Source organism: Pongo abelii, chromosome 1, assembly GCF_028885655.2.
Source record: "Pongo abelii isolate AG06213 chromosome 1, NHGRI_mPonAbe1-v2.0_pri, whole genome shotgun sequence".
In the NCBI taxonomy this organism is placed as follows: domain Eukaryota; kingdom Metazoa; phylum Chordata; class Mammalia; order Primates; family Hominidae; genus Pongo; species Pongo abelii.
Window position 1 is genome coordinate 92693300 of NC_071985.2, and position 26231 is coordinate 92719530.

General features: G+C 40.4%; 1 protein-coding gene across 1 annotated transcript; it reads left to right on the forward strand.

Annotated features, from left to right (window-relative positions):
• On the forward strand, positions 1 to 24596 carry FCRL1 (Fc receptor like 1). The gene is made up of 11 exons (XM_002809991.5): positions 1 to 137; positions 12999 to 13019; positions 16093 to 16359; positions 17540 to 17827; positions 18011 to 18289; positions 18627 to 18743; positions 20110 to 20137; positions 21465 to 21547; positions 21769 to 21840; positions 22575 to 22606; positions 23532 to 24596. The coding sequence occupies exons 1-11, from the start codon at positions 107 to 109 to the stop codon at positions 23601 to 23603; spliced, it is 1290 nt and encodes a 429-aa protein (XP_002810037.3). The 5' UTR covers positions 1 to 106; the 3' UTR covers positions 23604 to 24596.
• Positions 24597 to 26231: the final 1635 nt, after the last annotated feature.

Consider the following 26231-nt stretch of genomic DNA (forward strand, 5'->3'; position numbering starts at 1 on the left):
GATATCAACTTCCTCAAACCTCTGATGAGCTGCTGGTGCTCGACTCTGAGGTGCATTCTTTTTTTGATGAGAGGCATCTCTAGGTACCATCCCTGACCTGGTCCTCATGCTGCCGAGGCTGTTGCTATTGATCTGTGGTGAGTTGGATAACTCAGAGCAGGGTGTGGGATGCAATCATGCTTGGGCTCTGCTTCCTGAAGGGCTGTAAGGACTTCTTAGGACTAAGGTTCTGTCAGGTAATGCTCAGGGGTGCTCAGATCTCCACTTCCACGGAGGGCTCAGAGTCAGGCAAAAAGTTGTAGATATTTCAAAAAGCCAGAATTTTCAAGAAAACTATCATTTCAGTTTTTATCTCATAGGAAGTGTTCACTGTCTGTCTTCCTGTCCATCAATAATCGTCTTTGTTCTCAGTGTTTTCAACAGCTGCCAAAAGAAAAATCTGTATAATAAATTGGCCTCTGAATTCCTTGCCCTTCTTACTACCAACATTATTTCCTTTTATCCCTCTCTGACTCCCCATTCCCACAGTCAAACCTTAGAACTTATCATCACTCCTTTGTTTTCAGCATACATCCCCCACCCCGACTAAGTTGTGTTTCTAGCTCACTTTCTTGTGCACTCTATTTCCAACATGCCTTCAATTACCCCAGGGCTACTTTTCCATTATCAGTGACTACACTTCATGTGCTCACTTCTCATGGTACTCAGCTCAGATTCTGCAGCTCACCACCACAACACTCCCTCGAGTACACCTTCATCTCTCTTCCCCCACAGCACTCTCCTGGTTTACACATCCTTCTGCATGCTTCACTCCCAGGCATAAACAGCTGAATGTGATTTTTTTTTTTAAATGCACAACCCTGATGACTTATCCCCTTTTAAGTGTAGGACCCCTGAATCTCAGGTAGCCAACAGCAATGCCAGGCAATTATCCTACACGTTCATAGTCCATGTTGCTCCATGATCACTATTGCATACCTTATCCTGTCACCTCAAACTTCCCTGTTCACTCTCATTGTATAATCTTGTTTCATATTTCATTGAGAAAATAAAAGCAGTCAGAAGAAAACTCTCTCATCTTTCTATTGCTGTTGACCTACTCACCTCTGCATTCACATACACTGCCTTCTCTTCCCCTACCACAAATATATTGCCCCTCAGCTTGTTGATGACAAGACTCTCCACTTGTGCATTGGGCCCATGGCCGTCTTACTTTCTCAAAAAGTTTGCTCTGTCATCAATATGTTTCTTCATTCTAAATTATTCCCATAAGTATACAAACATGTTACAGTATCTTTTATTAAAAACAGCTTTATTGAAATATTATTCACATATAATACAATTCACCATTTAAGCTATACAATCCAATGGTTTTTTATTACAATCACTGAGTGGTGCAACTATCACCACAATCAATTTTGGAATGTTTTCATCACCCAGGAAAGAACTCCATACCCACTAGCAGGCATCCCCAATTTTTTTTTTCCAACCCCTCACTTATCCTCACCCCTCTATCTTCTGGCCACATGCAATCATTATCTACTTTCTGTCTCTCTATATTTGTCTATTCTGGACCCCCCCATATCTAACTGTAATTATATATCCCTTGAGCAACATTTCCCTCATTCCTCCTTCCCCACTGTTGCCCAAGCTTCTTGTAACCACCATTCTGCACTGTGCTTCTATGAGATCAATGTTTTTAGATTCCACGAGTGAGATAATGCAGTACTTGTCATCCTGTGCCTACCTCATTTCATTTAACATAATATCCTTCAGGCCCACCCATGTTTTTGTAAGTGATAGGATTTCATTCTTCTTTATGGCTGAATAGTACTCCATCATGTATATATACTGCATTTTCTTTATCCATTAATTTTTTGCTGAACATCTACATTGATGGTGTCTTGGCTATTGTGAATAGTGCTGCAATAAATGTGGGAGTGCAGATATCTCTTTAACACACTGCTTTAATTTCCTCTGGATACATGTCCAGTAGTGGGATGGCTGAACCATATGGTAGTTCCATTTTTTATATTTTAAGAGCCTCCATACTGTTTTCTGTAATGGCTGTCTAATTTACAGTCCCACCAACAGCATGTCAGGATTCTCTTTTCTCCACATCTTTGACAATACTAGTTATCTTTGGTCTTTTTGATTATAGGCATTTTAACAGGTATGGGGTAATATTTCATTGTGGTTTTGATTTGCATTTTTCTGATGATTAGTGATGTTTGGCATTTTTTCATATACCTGTTCGCCATTTGCATTTCTTCTTTTGAGAATTAGACCATTGTTAATAGGGTTGTTTTCTTACTATTGAGTTGTTTGAGTTTCTTATATATTCTGGATATTAACTTTTTCTCAGATGTATTGACTGCAAGTACCTTTTCCTATTTTGTAGGTTGTCTCTTCACTCTGTTGATTGTTTCTTTTACTATGCTGAAGGCTTTTGGTTGTGTGTAATCCTGTTTGTCTATTTTTGCTTTTATTGCTTTTGTTTTTGAGGTCCTAGCCAAAAAAAATCACTGCCCAAATCAGTGACATAGAGCTTTCCCCAATGTTTTCTCCTAGTAGTTTCAGTTCAGGGTCATACATTTAAGTCTTTCATCCATTTTGAGTTGATTTTTGTCTATGGTGAGAGATAAGAATCTAATTTCATTCTTCTATAAGTGGATATCCAGTTTTCTTAACACTATTTAGTGAAGACACTGTCCTTTCCACATTGTGTATTCTTAACACCTTTGTTGAAAATCAGTGGGCTATAAATGTGTGGATTTATTTCTGGGCTCTCTGTTCTGTTTCATTGGTCTATGTGTCTGTTTTTATGCCTGTACCATGTTGTTTTGATTATTATAGGTTTGTAGATTATTAGAGTTTTGAAGTCAGGTAGTGTAATACCTCCAGTTTTTCTTTTCTTCAAGATTGTTTGGGCTATTCAGGATTTTTTGTTTGTTTATTTGTTTTTTAGTTCCATACAAATTTTAGGACTGCTTTTTCTATTTCTGAAAACAATGTCATTGGTATTTTGATAGAGATTGCTTTGAATCTGTAGATGATTCTGGGTAGTATTGACATTTTAACAGTATTTATTCTTCCAATCCATGAACATGTGATATCTTTCAATTTATTTGCATCTTCTTCAATTTCTTCATTAATGTTTTATAGTTTTCACTGTACAGATATTTCATCTCCTTGGTTAAATTTATTCCTAAGTATTTTATTATTTTATAATTATTGTGAATGGGATTGTTTTCTTAATTTCTTTTGCAGGTAGTTCACTATTAGTATATAGAAACACTACTGATTTATATATTTTGTCTATCTATCTATCTATCTATCTATCTATCTATCTATCTATCTATTATCCAGCAACTTCATCAGTGAAGTTGCTGCCCAAATCAGTGACCTGGAGCTTTATCATTTATTAGATAAAATTTTGTTGGTGGGGTCTTTAGAGTTTTCTATATATAAGATTATGTCATCTGCCAACAGGGACAATTTAACTTCTTCCTTCTCAATTTGGATGCCCTTTCTTTCTCTTGCCTAATACTTTGGCTAGGACTTCCATTATTATGTTAAATACAAGTGGCCAAAGTAGGCATCTTTGTGTGGTTCTAGATTTTAGAGAAATGCTTTCAACTTTTCCCCATTCAGTATGATATTAGCTATAGACTTGTCATATATGACCTCTATTATGTTGAGGTACATCTCTTCTACACCTAATTTTCTGAGAGTTTTTAATATAAATTGATGTTGAATTTTGTCAAATGCTTTTTGTGCATGTATTGATCATGTGGTTTTTATTCTTGATTTTGTTAATGTGATGTATCATTTCTATTGATCTGCATGTTGAACCATTATTTCATCCCTGAAATGAATCCCATTGATCATGGTAAATGAATTTTTTAAATGTTCTGTTGAATTTTGTTTGCTAGTTATTTTGTTGAGAATTTGCACATCTATGTCTATCAGAGATATCAGCCTGTAGTTTTCTTTTTGTTGTGTTATTGTCTGGTTTTGGCATCAAAGTAATATTGGCCTCTTAGAATGAGTTTGGAAGTGTTTTCTTCTTTTAATTTCTTTGAAATCATTTGACAGGAATTGGTATTAGTTCTTTAAATGTTTGGTAGAATTCAGCAATGAAGCCATCAGGTCCTAGGTTCCTTTTTGATGGAGGACTTTTTATTACTGATTGAATTCCGTTAGTTGTTATTGGTCTGTTCAGATTTTCTATTTCTTCATAATTAAATCTTGAGAAGTTATATGTGTTCAGGAATTTATATATTTCTTCTAAGTTACCAATTTGTTTGCATATAATTGTTCACAATAGTCTCTTATAATCCTTTATCCTTTATAATCTGTGATGTCAGTTGTGATGTCCCCTTTTTATCTCTGATTTTATTATTTGAATTTTCTCTCCTTTTTCTTATTTAGTCTAGCTAGTTTGTCAATTTTGTTTATCTTTTTAAAAAACTGACTCATTTCATTGATCTTTTGTATTGTTTTTCTAGTCTGTATTTCATTTATTTCTGCCACAGTCTTTATTGTTTCCTTCCTTCTACTAACTTTGGGTGGAGTTTGTTCTTGTTTTTCTAGTTCCTTGAGGTGAAACGTTAGGTTACCTATTTTAGATCTTTCTTCTATTTTTGATGTAGGCATTCACTGCTATAAACTTCCCTTTTAGAATTGCTTTTGCTATATTTCACAGATTTTTGTATGTTGTTGTTCCATTTTCATTTGCCTCAATAAATTTTAAAATTTCTCTTTTAATTATTTTTCATTGACTCATTGGTTCTTTGGGAGCATGATATTAAATTTTCATGTATTTGTGAAGTTTCTGAAGTACCTTGTGTTATTGATTTCAAGTTTTATACCATTGTGGTCAGAAGATACTTCATATAATTTCAATCTTTGTAAATTTGTTAAGACATTTTTCTTCCTCAAATATAATCTATCCTTGAAAATGTTCCATGTGCGGTTGAGAAAAATGTGAATTCTGCAGATATTGGGTGAAATGTTCTATAAATGTCCATTAGGTTTATTTTGTCTAGAGTGTAGTTTAAATCTGATATTTCTTTGTTGATTTTCCATCTGGATGATTTTCCATTGCTGAAAGTGGAGTGTTAAAGTCCCCTACTATTATTATATTGCAGTCTATATCTCCTTTTAGATCTAATAATATTTGCTTTATATATTTGGGTGCTCTAGTGTTGGATGTACATATGTTTAAAATTGTTATATCTTCTTGATGAATTCACCTCCTTATCATTATACAATGGCCTTCTTTGTGTCTTTTTATAGTTTTTGAATTAAATTCTATTATATCAGATATAAGCATAACTATTCCTGTTCTCCATTTTCATGGTATTTCTTTTTCAACCTTTTACTTTCTGTCTATGTATGTCCTTACAGGCAGAGTTTCTTGTAGGCAGAATATAGTTGGGTCCTGTTTTTTAAAATCCATTCAGCCACTCTATATTTTTAATTGAATAATTTAATCTATTTACATTCAAGGTTACAATGGATAGGTACGGACTTACTCCTGCCATTTTGTTGAGTGTTTTCCTAATTGTTTTGTAGATCTTTCATTCCTTTGTTTCTCTCTTGTTGTTTATCTTTGTGTTTTGGTGGATTTTTTGTAGCGCTAGGCTTTGATTCTTTTCTCTCTCCCATTTACGTATCTGTTGTCAATTTTTTCTTTGTGGTTACCATGAGGCTTATATAAAAAATCTTATAGTTATAATAGACTAATTTAAGCTGATAACTTAACTTTGGTCTAGACATTTATCATTGCCCCCATTATTTATATTTTTGTTGCCTTATGTTACATATTTTGTATTGTGTATTTCTTAACAACTTATCACAGCTATAGTTATTATTGACCATTTTGACTTTTAACCATCATAGTAGATATTTGAAATATTTACAAATCACCATTACGGTAATGAGATTTTCTGAACTTAATGATCAATTTAACTCTATTAGTTAATTGTACACTTTCACATGTTTTCATGGAGTAATTATTGTCCTTTCACTTCTGGCTGGAACACTCTCTTATGCAGTTACTTTAAGCCTTGTCTAGTGGTCTTGAATTCCATCAGCTTTTGCTTGTGTGGGTGAGACTTTATTTCTCCTTCATTTCTGAAAGACAGTTTTTCTGGGTATAGTATTCTTGCTGAAAGTTTTCTTCTTTCAGCACTTTGAATATATCATCTTATTCTTTCCTGGCCTGCATGATTTCTGGTGATAGATCTGATGATACTCTTATAGAAATTCTCTTATGTGTGACTTGATGTTTCTACTATGTTTAGAATTCTCTTTGTATTTGACCTTTAACAATTTGACTATAATAACCTTGGAGAGGACCTCTTCAGGTTAAATCTATTTGGGGATTTTTGAGCTTCATGGATTTGGTTGTTCATATCCATCCCAATACTTGAGTCACTTTCAGCTACTATTTTATCAAATATGCTTTCCAAAACTTTCTCTATATCTTTTTCTTCTAGTACTCTAAAAATACAAATATTTGCTCACTTAATGGTGTCCCATAACTCCTGTAGGCTTTCTACACTTTTGAAAAAAAATTTTCCTCAGCTAACTGGGTTATTTCAAAAGATCTATATTCAACTTTAGAAATTCTTCTTCTTTATCTGGTTTGCTGTTGAAACTCTCAAGTGTAATTTTTATTTCATGCATTTAATTTTTTAGCTCTATGATTTCTGTTTGGATTATTTTCATGATATCTATATATTTTCAAATTTCCTCTTTAGGTCATAAATTGTTTTCCAGATTTTATTGAACTTTTCATCTGTATTCTCTTATAAGTGAGTTTCCTTAAGATTATAATTTTGAATTTTTTAGGCAATTAATAAATCTCCAGTTAGTTATTGGAAAATTGTTTTGTTCTTGTAGTGGTGTCATGTTTCCTCGCTTTTTCATGTTTGTTGTGTTCCTGCTTTACCATTTGTGCATCTGGTGGAAGAGTCACCTTTTTCAATTTTATAGAGTGGCTTTTGTAAGAAAAGACTTTCGCCTGCAGATTGATCCTAGGGCACCGATGGATCCTTAGTTGAGGAAGGTTCATTGGTTTGGTTCCAGGTGAGCATAGTAGTGTGGTCTCTGTGTAATTTCTTCAGCAGTAATCAATGTCAGCAATGCTTGTGTGTGCCTCAGTGGCCTAGGCTGTAGGAGTTTGTGAGGGTGGTGGTGGCAAGATAGATTGTTACAGTTCTCAGTGGCAAGAGCTTTATGGATCTTCCTGTTCTTTTCCTCATAGACAATCACACCTGAGAGGGTGTCTTTTGGTGTTTGGCCCTGGCATGGGTCACAGGCAGGCATGGTAGTACTGTGTTCCAGGGCACAGATTCTTGAAGTGGTTGTGGTCCTGCACTCAGTGTCCTGCACACATTGCCACTACTATGGCATCTGTGCCTGGATGCAGGTTCATTGTCTTAGGCATAGATGGACACAACTCTTCCACCAAGACAAATAATGTGACTCTGAAGCACTCCCCAGTATCTCAGGCACAACGGGCAAGGTTATACCTGTGACTTTGATCCTGGGGATCAAGATACGGCACCATCACAGCTCTAAGGATAAAGGGCTTTCCAAAGGCTCAGATACTGGGAAGCAGATCACAACTACAAATCAAATCCCAGAGTCAATGAGACACAGTGGCAACTTAGGCACCAGGAGAGAGTGTATTACATAGTGGTGACTCTGGACCCTGGAGTGGTGGGACACAGTAGTCACCCCGGCTCTGTGATGCCAGGTGTAATGACCGGAAAGACCCTGGAATGGTGACAGGATGCAGTTGTGGCTTCGGCTCTGGAGAGCACGGAACAGTACAATAGTGGGTTCACTCCCCAATATCACACCATCACAACAAGGAAATGGTGTGCCTCAGCAGCTCAGGCTTCAGAGGGCTAGTCCAGATCCAGGCAGGACACTTAGGCTGTTTGGCTGAGAAGGGCAGAGTAATACAGATAGGCAGGTGCTGTGTTTCCCCAGGGGTGAGGTGCCAGACTGGTTTTCACATCAAGGGAGCACGCAGTTGGTCTGCTGGCTCAGCTGTGGCTTCCCTAGGGGCAGGATGCCTGACTGGGTCATATGCCAAGGAGGCAGGCACATGGCTGGTCTTCTGGATAAGGCTTGACTTCCCCACTGGGCAGGACAGCCTGTTCCTTGGCAGGGCAGAGTGTCATGTGGACTCAAGTGACAGGATCACAGCTGTCTCCCTGAGCCTAGGTTTTGAGTCCCTGGGGTTGGGGCACTGAAGCCACTAGGATGGAGAAAATGAGTGCTTCCTAGACAGCTTGTTCCCATGGGTTAGGAAGCGGGGCAGCTTGGCTAGCAAATGGTGTACAACCGTGTGTAGGCATGATGCAATGATGGTGAAGCCTCAAGGATGAAAGGATGCAGTGACTACTGCCCCCAAGAACAGAATACACTCTAGTAGTTGCTCTAGTTTCAAGATGGTGCTGTGCAAGTAGCTTGGGTCATGGGATGGGAGGAGCCACGGTATGGGCTCTTACTCTAGAATAATGCAGCCGTATGAACTCCAGGCAACTTCCAAAACTGGACTTAGGTCCTGTGAGAACTGCAGGATTCTCCAGCAACAAAGACTGCCGGTGTCCACAGATATAATGGGGGTTTCTGGGGACTTCTTTACCTTTTGTTTTCAGGGAAAAGCCCCTCCTAGGCCTGAATCCCAGCCTGCATTCCAAGCTGATCCTGACTGAGGAGACAGGGTTGCAGAGGCAGGTTGCAGGGTTCCATTCCCTTCTTTATGTAGCCATCCTGAGTTTCTGTGCTCTACAAGGTTTCTGCCACTCCCCTGCTGTACTTCAGTGCTCTCCTTTAGACACTCCAGTCAAAATGTAGTTGTTTCCTTATTGTTTCAGTCTTTTTTTAGGGGGGGAGGGGGATAAGTAATAGACACGTCTAGTCAGCCATCTTGCCAACATCACCGACAATGTCTTTTCTCTTAAAATAATAAAAATATGGCTTCCATTTACTACACCAGTTTTCTGTCTCCCTTTTTAAAGTTTTCAGTGCACCAGGTGTGGTGGCTCATGCTATAATCCCAGCACTTTGGGAGGCTGAGGCGGGAGGATCCCTTGACACCAGGTGTTTGAGACCAGCCTGGGCAACATAGCAAGATCTTGTCTCTACGAAAAATAAAAAATAAATAATTAGCCTGGCATGGTGGCACATGCCTGTAGTCCCAGCTACTTGGGAGGCTGAGGTAAGAGGATCACTTGAGCCCAGGAGGTTAAGGCTGCAGTGATCTGACCTCCAGCCTTGGTGACGGAGCCAGATCCTGTCTCAAAAAAATAAAATAAAACAAAAAATAAAGTTTTCAGTGCATTGCTGTCTTTGCTTCACTTCCTTTCATCCTTTATTTAATATTTATTTTTAATTTACATTACATTAAGACTTACTTTTTTGAAACACTGTCTATAATTTTTGACAAAGATTTAGATCCATATAACCACTAGCAGAATCAAAATACAGGACATTTTCATCCCTTCAGAAATTTCCTGGCTGGGTGCAGTGGCTCACAACCATAATCCCAGCACTTGCGGAGGCCGAAGCGGGTGGATCACCTGAGGTCAGGAGTTTAAGACCAGCCTGGCCAACATGGTGAAACCCCATCTCTACTAAAAATACAAAAATTAGCCAGGTGAGGTGGTGCAAGCCTGTAGTCCTAGCTACTCAGGAGGCTGAGGCAGGAGAACTGCATGAACCTGCGAGGTACAGGTTGCAATGAGCCAAGATCACGCTACTGCATTCCAGCCTGGGTGGCAGAGTGAGACTCTGTCTCAAAAGAAAGAAAAGAAAAGAAAAAAAATTTTTCTTATGCCCTCAATCCCTTTTATAGTCAAATCTTCTCCCATTTCTAACCCCTGGTAAACTCACTGAAGTCCTTATACTTCTTCCTCATTCTTCTTTGAACCCACTTAAATCAATCTTTCATCCTTACCACTCTACTGAAACTGTTCTTGCACATAGCATCAACCATCTTCATGTTGCTGCATCCAGGGGTCAATTTTAATTTTTTATTTTACTCAATTTCTCAGGGGCATTTGATCACTCTTTTTTTTGAAACACTTTTAACTTGGCTTCTGGAATATCATATTCTGCTGGTTTTCTTTCTAATTCAGTATCTGCTGCTTTTCAGTTTCTTTGCTAAATTATTTAATTTTTTTTAGAATCAGGGTTTTACTCTGTTGCCCCAACTGAAGTGCACTGGTATGGTCATGGCTCATTGCAACCTTGAATTCCTGGTCTCAAGTGATGCACCTGCCTCAGCTCCCTGAGTAGCTGGAATCAGAGACACATGCAACCACACTCAGCTAATTAAAATAATTTTTTGACCAGGTATGGTGGCTCATGTCTGTAATCCCAGGACTTTGGGAGGCCAAGGCAGGTGGATCACCTGAGGTCAGGAGTTCAGACCAAGCTGACCAACATGATGAAACCCAGTGTCTACTAAACAACAACAACAAAAAACACAAAATTAGCTGGGCGTGGTGGCACATGCCTGTAATCCCAGCTAGGAGGCTGAGGCAGGAGAATTGCTTGAACCCAAGAGGTGGAAGATGCAGTGAGCCGAGATTGTGCCATTGCACTCTAGTTTGGGCAAGAAGAGTGAAAGTCCATACCCCCCACCAAATTTTTTTTTTTTAACAGACAGGGTTTTTTTTTTAATTAATTAATTATTTTTTGCCACCCAGGCTGGTCTCAAACTTCTGGCCCCCATCAATCCTCCCACCTCAGCCTTCCAAAATGTTGGGATTTACAGTCATGAGCCACTGCATCTGGCTTGGATCCTTTGCTGACCTCAAAATGTTGAACATCCTCAAAGTTGATACCTAGACTTCATCCATACTCACTTCCCCAAATTATATAATTATGTCACTTCATGTGCCATTTTAAGCTTAAATGCAAGCTTATTTCTCCAGCTTTCACCTCTGTTTTAAATATCTCTTATGTACTTAACTGCATTCAGGTATCTAATAGACATCTTAATAAACATATTAGACTTAACCTCAGGTGTTTAACAGGCATCTTAAACTCAAACAGATCTCTTGATCTTCCACCTGTACTACCACCACCACAAAACTTAACCTGTTTTCCCCCACAACTTCTCCAATTCAGGAAATGTCACTACCATTCTTCCAGTTGCTGTGGCCAAAAATCTAAGAGTCATAATTAATTCCCCTCTCTCTCCTTTTGCACTTTCTATTTAATCCATAAGCAATTCCTATTAATTCTACTTTCAGAATTTATACTAAAGTCTGACCACTTCATATCACCAGCACTGTCTAATCTTAGCCACTATCTTTACTCTCCTACACTAAATTCCCACTAACGTTCTCCCTGTTTTTCTTTCACTTCTATACTGTTTTCCTCACAGTGTCTGAGTGATATTGTAAATTAAGTAAGAACTGTCCATAGCTCCCCATCACACCTAGAATGAAATCCAAAACTATTGCCAAGTCCATAAAGTGCCTGTGACTAGATCCTTCCTATTTCTCAGACACCGATAACTAACCCCTGCCCCCTTGCTTGGTCAGCTCCAGGCGCCCTTGCCTTCTCATTCCTCCTTGTACAAGCGTATTTCCTCCTCAGGATACTTGCATTTGATGTTTTCTCTGCCAGGGATGCTCTTTCCCAAATATTCAGAAGACTTATTTCCTGATTTCATTTAGGTTTTTACTGAATCTATCTAAATCTATCTAAACAGTTAAGACCATCTTAAGATGTTCTGTGTCTTATTTCTCTGCTTTATTTTTCTTAGAGAACCAATCACCCTCTGAAAGAATATTATATACTTATTTTTAAATTGGCTCTCTACCACTATAATATAAATTTCTTGACATCAAAGATTGCCATTCATGTTTACTCCCATCACTCCAGGGCCATGCACAACGTCTGGCATACGGTGAGCACTTCAAATTATTTGCTGTACGGACAAATGTATAGAATATGATTTTATGCTATCTCCTATTGATACTTTTCTCCTACCTAAGGAACTAATTATTCAAGTAAACATTTAACCTAAGAAAAAGTAAGTATCTCAAACCAAGCTTGGCTAAAATAGATAATAGTAATGACACAATATTTACTGAATAAGTAAATTACAGGCACTAGTCTAAGCTCCTTAAGAATATCAGTTTATTTAATCTTCACAGAAACTCTATGAGGTAGGTACTACAATTATCTACACTTTACAGACAAGGAAACTAAAGCACAGAGAGGCGAAACATTTCTCCCACAGTCACACAGCTTGTAAGAGGAAGAGCCAGTACTCAAATCTGTGTCATCCAGCTACAAAGCCTGCATTTTCCCCAGAATTATTTTTTCTTGATCATTGAACCATAATATTATGCTCAAATCCTTGGGATAGAAGAGAATTTTTGGAGAAATTTCAATTCCTTTTCTGGACCTAAGCCTCCTCTGATCTGAAATTGGTAAACAAAGGGTCTCTATGACTTGAGTATGAGGCTTTTCACTCTCCTTGCCTGACTCTGTTGTTCCCAAGAGACAGTCAATCCAAAGCTGGATCCTCAAGACTTCTGAAAGGAGGTGGTGGGAATGGGAATGAGGAGCTTGAAGAGGGAGCTGCTAAGTAGTTAGCAAAGATGCCACCTCCTAATCACAGACGACACAGGTCATTGGCAATTACTTTATGATCATAAAAATGAACCATGTGTTGTTCTGTGGGCAGGTGCTCTGTGGGTGATGCAGAATATGGGAAAAGGAGCAGAGAGAAAGAAGAAAAGAAGCAGGAGTAAGATAAGGAGGGAGGAAGAGAAGATGAAAGAAGGAAGGGGAGAAGAGAGAAAGAGAGAAAGAGGGAGGAAGAGAGAGATGCAGGGAGGGTACAGGGGACGGAGGGTGTGGTGTTGGGGAAGCTCTCAGAGGATTTAAACTTTGGAGATGTGTGGGATTTGCTGCTCTGTACTGATCTCTGCTGAATTCTCTCCTAGCTCCACTCTGTGAACCTGCCGGTGAGTTGCACTTCCTTTTCTTCTTCAAGATCTGTGGGTATTTTATTACTTTGGTCAGCACAGGAGGCCTGCGGATTGCTTAGCAGCCCCTTCCTGCCCAAAACATATCAGGGTGACACCTGCTGAGGTGTACAAACATCAGTGGCTCCCTTGGGCCTGGGCTGCTCTGTCTTCACATTAGTCTCTGCACCTGACACGTGTCTGCTCAGTGGGGTGAAGAGGTCTTGCTCTGACCTTCTCAAGAACACAGTCTTATTTCCGGGAAGTCCCAGCACAGGGAGGGAGACACTGTTTGCCCAAGGAAGGAAAAGGGTGCTGAAGATTCATGCTAGAAGCATCTCTGTCCTCCCAGCCTCAGGAGCTCCAATTCCAGTTGTGCTTCTCGGCTGGGTTTGTCACCATGGGTGATGAAGGAAATGCCAAAATCACACATCCACGGAGAACATTAGAGTGAATCCTCCAGACATGTGTGGAATGAAGTAGTACTTCTGCCTCCTTCCTATTTTTAGCTCTTCTCTGCAGCCACACCTGTTAACCTCAGCTCATTTTCTCTTTTGGACTCTGGCTTATGCAAACTTACTTCATTGCGCTGATCCTGATTCAAAGTCTTACCTTTACCAGAGAAGGAGAGTAAGAAATTCCTTTCCCCACCAAGGACTCTTCACTAGATCATGCTTAATGATAAAATGTAACAATTGCTATCTTGTGCAGAAAATACTAGCCACAGAGTTAAAAGAGATTGTCCTGCTACCTCAAGAACATCAGCTGCAAGTGCAACTAGGGAACACAAATTCCCAAGTTCCCTAGGAATTCCTGTGACTAGAAAGATTCAGAGAGATTCAGAGTCAATCTAGCCTTCTAGGTTCCTTATCTAATGTTTGTCCAAGTCTAACTGATGACTTGTGTTAATACCATGCATGCCTTGTGTCTGGTCTCATCTTTACCCCTAAGCCCAAGTGCCCAATCCCAGCCTAAGCAGAAATCCAAAGCCATATCAAAGATGAAGAAACCAAGTTTCTGTCACCAGGTATTTTCCAGATAGTCTCTGCTATCTAAGAATTATCTGAAATAAGCTCTGAGCTGTAAGACTGAGCTCCAGACCCTTGCAATCCACCCTGTCCAGTTTCCTACTTCATTACCACCCTAGCCCCATTGAGAATAGTGGGTTACAGATGCCCAAATGCTAAATGCCTTTCTTTTTTGAGACAGAGTCTCACTCTGTTGCCCAGGCTGGAGTGCAGTGGTGTGATCTCAGCTCACTGCTACCTCTGCCTCCTGGGTTCAAGTTATTCTCCTGCCGCAGTCTCTGCAGTAGCTGGGACTACAAATGCACGCCACCACGCCTGGCTAATTTTTGTATTTTTAGTAGAGAGAGGTTTTGCCGTGTTGGCCAGGCTGGTTTTGAACTCCTGACCTCAGGTGATCCACCAGGCTTGGCCTCCCAAAGTACTGGGATCACAGCTGTGAGCCACCATGCCTGGCCTAAATGCCTTTTTATTTATTGCCCTGCCTAGCTCCAAGAGCTGTGCTACTGGTCAGTCTTCTGGGGACCACAGTTTTCCAAGGAAAGACAGTGACTCTAAGATATTCCATGCCTCAGGACAAAGCAAATATTCTGGTACTATGGATGGAACTGATGTTTAAAAGTTTCAAAAAAAAAAAAAAACACACATTTCAGCCAAAAAGCTGAATTCCTAGTAATTCACCCCTTAGTAATCCAAAGCACTTGTCATTTTCATCTGGTGAGGAAAGAATAAAGTTTTGTCTTAGGGAAAGTATAATATTTTTCAAGGGGCAGAGGCTCTGAGAGTTGGATAAACAAATGCCCACACAGCCCATAGCTATTAGGGGTTGTGACATTTTTATGGGCTGCTGCAAGTTGGGGAGATGAGGAGAGAGCAGAGCACAATTTTATCATCTTATCACCAGAAAAGAGCCCCAGGCGGGGAGTGGTGGCTCACACCTGTACTCAGTACCTTGAGAGGCCAAGGTGGTAGGATCACTTCAGCCCAGGAGTTCAAGACTAGCCTGAGCAACAGCATAAGACCTCACCTCTACAAAAAATAAATAAAATTAGCTGGGCTTGGTGGCATGTGCCTGTAGTCCCAGCTACTTGAGAGGCTGAGGTGGGATGAGCCCAGGAGGTTGAGGTTGCAGTGAGCTGAGATCGCATCACTGAACTCCAGCCTGAGAGTCAGAACATGACCCTGTCTCAAAAAAAAAAAAAATAAAAATAAAAAAATATAAAAGGAAAAAAAAAGAAAAAGAAAAGAGCTCCTAACACCCCAAAAGGACACATCCCTGAGAATTAAGATATGAATTAAATTAGCTCTTTAGATCATGGTTTCTACAGAGGTTTATATAGAAGCCTCAGAGGTGTGTATAGAAGCCTCAGATAGAAGCCTCTTTAGATCATGGTTTCTACAGAGGTTTGTATAGAAGCTGTGTGGATAGTGGGTACTGGGCATTTCCAAGCAAATACACCCCATTTCTTCTAATAGAAATAGCAATAATAGGGGCAGGACAGAGTCAGCAATGACAGGATTGGGTTCTTCTATGTCTTTCCTGGACAGATCGACCCTGCAGGTCCCATATCCTGTTTTTGAAAAAGATAGTGTGGTTCTGAGATGCCAGGGGAAAGGGAACAGAAAAAGATAAGGAATATGGCTTACAAGGATAAAAGAAGCATATTCACTTTTAATAAAACTTCAAGCTTCACCATCTCCAATGCCAACTCCAGTGACAGTCTTCAATATTATTGTACTGGCTTCAAGAAAGGTGTTTTTAGTTTATGGATAGAAACTTCAAAAAATAATAAGATCCAAGTCAAAGGTAAGGGTTGCCTTCTGAAAGATAACACTGCACAGGGGCAGGATGTACCAGGGGTGAGCAGGGTAAGTTCATGGCAAAGGAAGGCCCATGGGCCACTGAGGGGTGGTGGAGACATGTGGGGTAGCCTGTGTGTCCAACTGGCTGTTTTTTTGAGTCTTGTTGGGAATTGCTGAGACACAAAGTGCCTCTTACCAGAAACTCTGAACCTCATTAATCATTTGTGTTTAATTCCTCTCTCTAGAGCTGTTGTTGATAGCCAGCCCCTCCCACCCCACAGAGGGGAGCCCAGTGACCCTGATGTGTAAGATGCCCTTTCTACAGAGTTCAGATGCCCAGTTCCAGTTCTGCTTCTTCAGAGATGCCCGGGCCTTGGACCCAGGTTGGAGCAGCTCCCCCAAGCTCCAGATCGCTGCCATGTGGAAAGAAGACTCAGGGTCATACTGGTGCGAGGCACAGACAATGGTGTCCAAAGTCTTGAGGAGCAGGAGATCCCAGATAAATGTGCACAGTGAGTGTCAGTGGGGTCGGTCTGCCAGGATAGGCTGAGAAGGGCAGTGGCAAGAGGCTAATCCTCACTGTTATGGGTTCTATCTCTGCAAGAGTAGGAGCTGCTTGAAAGATATTCCTGAGTTTCTCTCATTATTGGGATCCTTAAGGGATCTTCCCTTATTCACTCTGTTTCCATTCAGGCAAACAGAGAGTACTTAGGAAACCCTTACTGTGTGTCTTCACTGTGCTGGAGGGTGTGGGGGGAAGAGCTGCATAATATTTGGTCCCTGACTACACGAAGCTGATGCTCAGCCAGCACTCTGAATAACTAGGGTTAAATATGTGATGCTGCATTGTGTAGGACTGGCTGTTGACTACAGAGAAGGGGGATAAAGGACTGAGGTGCTCAGAGAAGGCTTTGCTGAAGGAGTGTGTAGAATAGGTTACTGGAGCAGGGCTTATGGAAGGACAGTTGGAGCTTGATTTCCAAAAAATAGAAAGAAAAGAATGCTTCATAATTCATCTTGTTATTCCATGTCAGCGTTGACACTTCTAACATCCTCTCCCATTCTATCGTGCCATGAAGCAAATGTCTAATACCTCCAAAAGGCTGTGCTCTCCCACACTTGCTAAAAACTCAACACTGGTGAAACTGGACCACCACCACCACAATAATCATTGAGCAATTTATACATGGCAGTCCCTATCCTAATGCTTCACAGATATTGTGTAATTGAACCCTCCAACTGCAGGAGATAACTATCATTACCAGCTCTCTTTTACGTATGGGAAATTGTACTTCAGAGAAGTTGAGTAATTTGATCAAGCACACACAACGAGTAAAAGAGTTGGAACCACTCTTCAAATAAGGCACTTCAATTTACAATTTAGACTTATAATCACTTCACTATACTATTGTTTCTTGAAAAAATGAAAGTTTGAGAGATTAAGGTAGTGGAAGTCACATTGTTCTAGGGAGAGAGGTGATGTTACACCTTGTATGGTAATACTATGTTGTCTTTCTTATCCTACCACCATCACCCAACCAATCAGCAGACCCCTTCCCACCTCACCCAAATTAAGCTATATACATTATTGACTTCACTCATGCTCTTTGCTTTCAGGACTGTCACATCTACTTACTGTCTTTGAAACTCTCCCTACTCAGGGTCTTCCTATGTCATCTTGTGTTCAAACAGGGGTCCCTGTCGCTGATGTGAGCTTGGAGACTCAGCCCCCAGGAGGACAAGTGATGGAGGGAGACAGGCTGGTCCTCATCTGCTCGGTTGCTATGGGCACAGGAGACATCACCTTCCTTTGGTACAAAGGGGCTGTAGGTTTAAACCTTCAGTCAAAGATCCAGCGTTCACTGACAGCAGAGTATGAGATTCCTTCAGCGAGGGAGAGTGATGCTGAGCAATATTACTGTGTAGCTGAAAATGGCTATGGTCCCAGCCCCAGTGGGCTGGTAAGCATCACTGTCAGAAGTAAGTTCCACTACCCTCCATTCAGCCAGTCAGTCACAAACTGGGCTCCACATTTCCCTGGGGCACACAAAGTTTCCCTGGGGCATGCTGAGGAAGTTCAATGGGGCTGAGCATCAGTGGGCAGGGATTATGAGTTTGCTGCATTGTCAGAGACTGTCTCTTACACTCTACTATCTCCCTCAGTCCCGGTGTCTCGCCCAATCCTCATGCTCAAGGCTCCCAGGGCCCAGGCTGCAGTGGAGGATGTGCTGGAGCTTCACTGTGAGGCCCTGAGAGGCTCTCCTCCAATCCTGTACTGGTTTTATCACGAGGATATCACCTTGGGGAGCAGCTCAGCCCCCTCTGGAGGAGGAGCCTCCTTCAACCTTTCCCTGACTGCAGAACATTCTGGAAACTACTCTTGTGAGGCCAACAATGGCCTGGGGGCCCAGCGCAGTGAGACAGTGAAACTCAACTTCACAGGTATAGCTCAGGCTATGGAACTGTCTTGGTCAATGTCTCCTTCCCAGCATCCTGGGAGAGTTTTGCTGGTGCCACTATGCTTCCGGGGGTGTGCTACCAATGGTGGGGCCTCTGTGTGAGGTGCTGTCATGAGTGATGTATTGGAGGGGCATGGAGAACTCAAGGTTGGGTGCATCTCTTCTCTTTTCATAAAGATGATAAGCCACAAGTCCCTAGACAAATAAATAAATCCCCACTTGGAAGAGCAGACCTTGGGCACAACCCACACCCAAGATGTCTGCTCTGTAAGCCCCAAGCCCTTCCTCCAAGCAGATCATGCACGGGTCTCTCCCTCTAGTGCCTACTGGGGCCAGAAGCAATCATCTTACCTCAGGAGTCATTGAGGGGCTGCTCGGCACCCTTGGTCCAGCCACTGTGGCCTTATTATTTTGCTATGGCCTCAAAAGAAAAATAGGTTAGTATTTAAAGAGAGTGGCATTTTGTTACTGTAATCTTCGTTTTCACTAAAACAGGCTGAAATTGTGACATGTATACTGCAAAAGATGTATATGCTGTTAACACCTTGCCTATAAATCTGCCCACAACCCCAGCAGGTAGGAACAGTGCCTATTAACACAGTGTAACATTTTTGATAAAGTTCTCCATCCCTCATGTGCTATCAATTGAAGTTCAAGTGATATTTTGTGCTTCTGTGATTTAATTTTTATACAAAAATGTAATGATTTGGCAGGGGTTGGTGGCTCATGCCTGTAATCCCAGCACTTTGGGAGGCTGAGGTGGGCAGATCACAAGATCAGGAGATCGAGACCACCCTGGCCAACATGGTGAAACCCCATCTTTACTAAAAATACAAAAATTAGCTGGGCATGGTGGTGCATGCCTGTAATCCCAGCTACTTGGGAGACTGAAGCAGGAGAATCATTTGAACCAGGGAGTTGGAGGTTGCAGTGAGCTGAGATCATGCCACTGCACTCTAGCCTGGTGACAGAGTGAGACTCTGTCTCAAACATACAAACAAACAAATATAACATTTAAAATAATCTGCCACAGAAGAGAAATACTGTTAGCAGTTCCAGCTATCCTGACTATATCCCAGTACTAAAGTCAGTGCATCAATTCTTATTCACCTTCAAGTATTGTCACATGCTTTTTCTTCTCTCTGAAATGCACATTCACACGTCCACATGTTCTACTTACTGCTGGAACTTTCTCGCTTTTCCTCTGAAATGACATTTTCTCCAAGAGGCTTCACCTGGCCTGCACAGCCTGCAATTGTTCTCTCCTATTATGAGTTCCAAGTTATTTAGATTCACACGTTATCACAATTGGTAATTACATATTTATTTATATATTTAACCTTGGTCTCCTCTTCACTGAGGAAGTTGGAGACAAGGCAAGAGAGGACACTGTGAAATTCTCATTTAAATTCCAAGCTTTTCTGACATCTTTGGGTACGTCACACCATCTATATCATGGTTGTGGCAGCACCTGCCTCCAAGGACTTTTGTCACAATAAGATTGGGTGGTGTGGTTGTAAAACAAAACCGAAACATACAATAAATGTGCAAGTTTAGAGACTTGGGTCCCAAGTCCTAGAGCTGGTACTAATTGGCTTTGGGAATCTCACTTAATTATTCAGGACCTGAGTTTCCATCTGTGAAATGAAGGCTCTGTAAATGATTGCCAGGATGTTTGCTGAGCACACAGTGGCACCCACAATGGGCATCTGAGCATGAGGCATATCCCTGTGCAGGGTGTATGAAAACACTAACAGTGAAGGTTCTTCCATTTATGTGTATGCTCATTTGTTTTTCTTTCAGGAAGACGTTCAGCCAGGGATCCGCTCAGGTGAGGCCTGTTTTCACTATAAGTGCCAATAATGCAGAAAAATCTCTTTTAAAAATAGATTTAGATTTGTTCTCTCCTGAGCATTTTTTTTTTCTGCTTTATTATACCCAGAACTCACTCCTGAGTTCTCCCACTGGCAACTTTGAACAATTCATTGTCACTTCCCTTCTTTTAGATTTCGTACATTAATGATTTTAAATCTTTTCATTATTTTTCCTATTGATCCCCTTCAATACCACTGCAGAATATTAAAATCACATTGTGGCTGGGCACAGTGGCTCGCACCTGTAATCCCAGCACTTTGGGAGGCTGAGGCGGGCGGATCACCTAAACCCAGGAGTCCAGACCACCTTGGACAACATGGTGAAACCCTGTCTGTACCAGAATACAAAAAATTAGCTGGGCGTGGTGATGCATGCCTGTAGTCCCAGCTACTCAGGAGGCTGAGGCAAGAGAATCCCTTGAGTTCGAGAGGTGGAGGTTGCAGCGAGCCGAGATGGCACCACTGCACTTAAGCCTGGGTGACAGAGCAAGACTCTGTCTCATAAATAAATAAATAAACAAATAAATAAATAATCACATAGCTTTCACCAGGATCATGCATTCATTCAATCAGTCAACCAATATTTGAGGATCTGTAAGTCATTCTGTTGAGTGCTGAGAAGTATAAAAATATAAAAAACTCTTGAGAGTTTTAAAGTATTTTAGGGTAGGTAAGATACATGTACATTTCTGCAATGTAAGACAGACGGGAATAAACATACTGAACAGTTATTGGTGAAGTTCTTTAGATGTTTAGAGGAAGAAAATATTTTTTAAAATACTTCCATCTAGAGATCCCAATGTTTAGTTGTCTTTTTAATATAATGTATTATCATTTATGCCAACAATAAACAGATATTCTTTTTTCTTCAAATGAGAGTAGCACTGTTTCACTGGTACCTGCACATGAAGGGGCATTTTCTTCTGTCCCTTCCTCAAGTTGCTTGTTTTGCCCAGCAAAGTGTTTTCCATCTGGAGTGAATCAGTATTTATTCATTTAATATTTAGGGAGCACTCATGATGTGAATGACACTATTCTGGGAATGGGCAATACCACACTTTATGCTCATGGAGTTACCTGCTGGTGCATGCTCTGCAGTGCCCCACTCAGCCTGTGCACAGGGCCGTGACTCATACCACACTGCTGTGCCTTCTAGCTGCTGATTTCCTCATAACTTAGTATTCTGCTCAGGACAGTTTGTCACAGGCTTCTCTCCTTCAGTGTGATATCTGCAAGATCTGGGATGCAATTTCAGATAAATAACATGTGTCTCTGTGTTTGCAGGAGACTTCCCAGCCCTGTACCCCAAGAGTTCACCTACCTCAACTCACCTACCCCAGGGCAGCTACAGCCTATATATGAAAATGGTGAGCCTTCCCAAATGACCCAGGCCAACGTTGGTACAGCAAGCTAGGGAAGGGAAAATGGGATAACATCTGCCAGCCAAACCTGACTTTGCTGTGCCCCAGCCTCTGCTACAAAAAAATGACTCATCTGTCTTCATGGCTGTGACAGGTGGAAGGTATGGAGTAATTTGAAAGACAGGAATCAGGGGCTGTGTCATGAAGTCTCCTTCCTTCTCTTGCAGTGAATGTTGTAAGTGGGGATGAGGTTTATTCATTGGCGTACTGTAACCAGCCGGAGCAGGAATCAGTAGCAGGTGAGACATGGGGGAGTAAAGTTGTCTCTGACTTTTGTCTTTCCCAGAACCAAGAAAACAATCAGTGGCTGTGCACGGCAGACAACAGCATTCCTCAGAGCAGAAGGCTGTGAGCATCGCTGTGTGTACTTAATGGCTGTCCTTGGGTCAGGAGCTACCTTGAGTAGAGCCCAGAGCTAACACTAAGGTTCTTTCTTTCCTCTGGGGATGGGCTCTCAAATTTCTTAAATTATACCTACTTAGAAAGAGCAAAAATCCCATGGCCTACCTCTTCCCGACCTCCCAACACAATGGAGGTAAAACATGTAGTTACAATAAGGTGTCATTGTAAGGCCTACATTTTATGCCTCACTCCCCAGTCATGTGGCAGCATCAGAGGTGATGGCTTCTGCCTGCCCTCTTTGAGTAGCCTGACATACTCCTCATAACCCCATCACAGCTGCCTAGGTGGTGCTTTTGTCCCATCCTACACATGGTGGGCCCAGAATAGCTGAGAGGTATTAGGCCCCTCCTGGCATAGGGGGTCTACTTACCCTCCCACCCCCAGGCTGCCAATTTTCCTCTGGCTACTAAGGGAATCATATTTGTGATAAACAGAAAAGCAAGACAGAAAATATTAATGGAAATCAATTCATGGGAAATAGATGGGAGAGGAAGAAGCTTTTCTTAACACAAGTTTAGTGAAGGACTTTAAATATAAGTGGAATTTCACAGCACTTGCCTTTTCTCCACAGCAGAAACCCTAGCGACACATATGGAGGACAAGGTAACAGTCTCTATTGTTCTTTCTTCCATGTTCTTTCTTTCCTCTGGGGACTGGTTCTCAAACTTCTTAAATTATAGCCACTTAGAAAGAGCAAAAATCCCATGGTCTACCTCTTACCTACCTCCCAAAGCAATGGAGGTAAAAACACGTAGTTACAACAATAGGGGGTCATTGTACAATGAAAGTTTGAAGGCTTACAAATACATTTACTTTAGCAATGGATGCATGAATGATTTTTAGCTAAACTTCAGTGCATACCTAGTCTAAAATTCTATTTATTGGAAAATCTTTATCCTAAAATATTGTTGAGCCATACATCCATCACTTTGTACTATAAGGTTAACCAATCTACAGCAACTAAATTAATATTGAACAAACCTAAGCTGATAGTAATTTGTGTCACTAAAAATTAGCATTTGGTAAACTTTGAATAATTCAAGATATCACCACTGATACGAAAATACTTTCTTAAAACTGCAGAAATTCCAGCTCTGTGCATGTGTGCAAAAACAGTAGGTGCTTTGCAGTTTTGTCTAGTGTAGTGTGGCAGCCAGATATCTCAGGACAAAATTCAAATCCTTGGTGAAGTCCAGTGACATGCTGCATTTAATTTATGAATATAAAATTCTGACAACCTTTTAAAAAATGACAGCCCATGGGGCTGCCTAACAATGGCCCATAAGAATGAGGGAAGGCACTGTATGTTTGCATCAGTTTGCAGCTTATCAGGAGCATCTTTGTAGTCCACCAATGGGATACAGGCACTCTGAAAATGCTGGCCTTGGACCACAGTTTTCCAAGAGGCCCTGATTTTTGCATTGTGTGATGTGCCATGATAAGATGCACCCAAGCTAACTGGGGAAGTGGACCAGTGGAGGCATGTTCTGCTTGTCTTCCCTGCTCTAGTCCTAATCTTTGCTTCCAGGTTTCTTTAGACATCTATTCCAGGCTGAGGAAAGCAAACATTACAGATGTGGACTATGAAGATGCTATGTAAGGTTATGGAAGATTCTGCTCTTTGAAAACCATCCATGACCCCAAGCCTCAGACCTGATATGTTCTTCAGAGATCCTGGGGCAGTAGCTTTCCAGTATGCCTCTTCTGGATGCCATTCTCCATGGCACTATTCCTTCATCTACTGTGAAGTGAAGTTGGCGCAGCCCTGAAGAAACTACCTAGGAGAACTAATAGACACAGGAGCGACAGGGACTGTTATCAGAACCAGATTCCTGCTGGCTTCTTTGAAAATAGGTCAAATTGTGCTCTTCTGTTTACAAGAGGAAACAAGATGGAATAAAAGAAATTAGGATCTTGGGGTGGAGGGACAGTGAAGCTTAGAGCACATGAACTCAAGGTTAATGACTCTGCAGGACTTCACAGAGAGAGCTGTGCCCATCATTCAGTCCAAGTGCTTTCTCTACCCAGACAGCACAGAACTCCAGACCCGCCACTTACATGGATCATCGAGTTTCCACTTAAAATATGATTCTATTTATTTTGAGTCACTGTTACCAAATTAGAACTAAAACAAAGTTACATAAAAAGTTATTGTGACTACACTTAATTTTAGTGACATATTTTTGTATATATAGGCCAACCTATACCACATCCAAAATTATGTATCTGTTACAGCCCCTAGAAGCTTTATGAATAAAGTATGTCTTCTTTTATTCACAAAATTTTTGAAATCATGGTAATATGGTTTGAAGTCTGTATCTTAATTATTATTATTTTTTTAAGTTGAGACAGGGTCTCACTCTGTCACTCAATCTGGAATGCAGTGGCACAATCTTGCCTCACTGCAACGTCTGCCTCTCAGGCTCAAGCAAACCTCTCACCTCAGCCTGCTGAGTAGCTGGGACTACAGGCACATGCCACCAAACTTGGCTATTTTTTGTCTTACGTAGAGACAAGATTTCACCGTTTTGCCCAGGCTGGTCTCAAACTCCTGGGATCAAGCAATGTATTTAATTTTAAAACAACCAGTCACTCACTCTTACGAATTAATAAACATTTTGAGGTATATAAAGTAAAAAGTTAAAGTCTTTCCTGTAAGTTAACACAAATGTTAACTACTGTTAAAAACTTTACAGGTAGCTCTCTAGATATTTTTCTATTTTTGTATACATACTTATACATACATGTAAGTATATAAACATTTAGAAGTATATACCTATCTAACAAACTATTGTGAAATATTTTCAAATCTGTAAATAGATCTATTATACTATTTTAAAAGTCTCTATAGTAGTGTGTTATATAGATAAATCATAACTTTTTTCTTTTTTATTGTAGTAAATATGCACAACATAAAATTGATCATTTTAACCATTTTTAAGTGTACAATTCAGTGGCATTAAGTACTATCATAATATATTTTAATCTTTCTCACCACTGGTGGACATTAAGGAGGCTCTCAAAAAATTCATATTATAAAAACAAAGTGCAAACAAATGTCTTTGTACAAGCATATTATGGCACTCCTGCTGGATTATCTGAAGAATAAATTTGTAAATCTAGTATTGCTAGATTATGCATATTAAATATTCTTGTTAAATAGTCTTCAATGTCTCTCAGGTAAGGCTGTATCAATTTATATCTTCACTAACAACGTCTGGGAAATCAGTTTATGTGGTGTATTAGTTAGTTCTCACATTGCTAATAAAGACATATCCGAGACTGGGTAATTTATAAAGGAAAGAGGTTTAATTGACTCACAGTTCCAAATGGCTAGAGAGGCCTCCAGACACTTACAATCATGGCAGAAGGGGAAGCAAACATGTCCTTCTTCACATGGCAGCAGGAGAGAGAAACTGTCCTGTGTTCAGCCTTTGCACATCTTCTATGTCATTTGTGTTTTTCTTACAGTTTTTATAGGAATGATTTATTGAGGCATAATTTATAACAGTGAAATGCACAGATTTTATGTGCATAGTTCCATCAATTTGACAAATGCATGCATTTGAGTAATCCAAACCCTTATCATGAGATAAAGTATTTTCATCACTCCAGAAAGTTCCCTCATACTCATGTCCAGTCTATTTATGCCACTCTAGAAACAACTACTGAACATTATGCTTTTGACCATTTCTCCATTGTATGTGATGACAATGTTTTTATGCAATTTTTCACTTCACTTTTTGTTTACAGTGAATTTTAAAATATAGAAGGTTAGTTTTTGCACAGCTAAACTCAATTTTTTTAAATCTTGGTTTCTAACTTTCCTATCTTTCTGTCTTCTTCTATCAGACCATGTTGCCATGTTATAAAATATTCTTATATTTTCTTATAATGCCTCCATAGTTTTATTATATATTCACTCAATACATCATGTTTCTATGTGGTATGAGGTAAGAATCTAACTTTTACTGATTTTATCTTTATGTATTTTTTTAATTTAAAATGTGGGGTAGGGATCTAACTTTTTTTCAAACACATATAAATTGTGCACTACTATTTATTTAAATAGTCTGTTCTTTTCCCTTTTATTATTATGCTATCTTATCTCACTTGAATTCAACCTAAGCCTGTTTTAGACTCCAACTAATACTACAGATCATCCTACCACTCTTCCCCTTGCATAATTCACTTCAAGCACATTAGCCTCAGGGTTCCTCAAGCACAC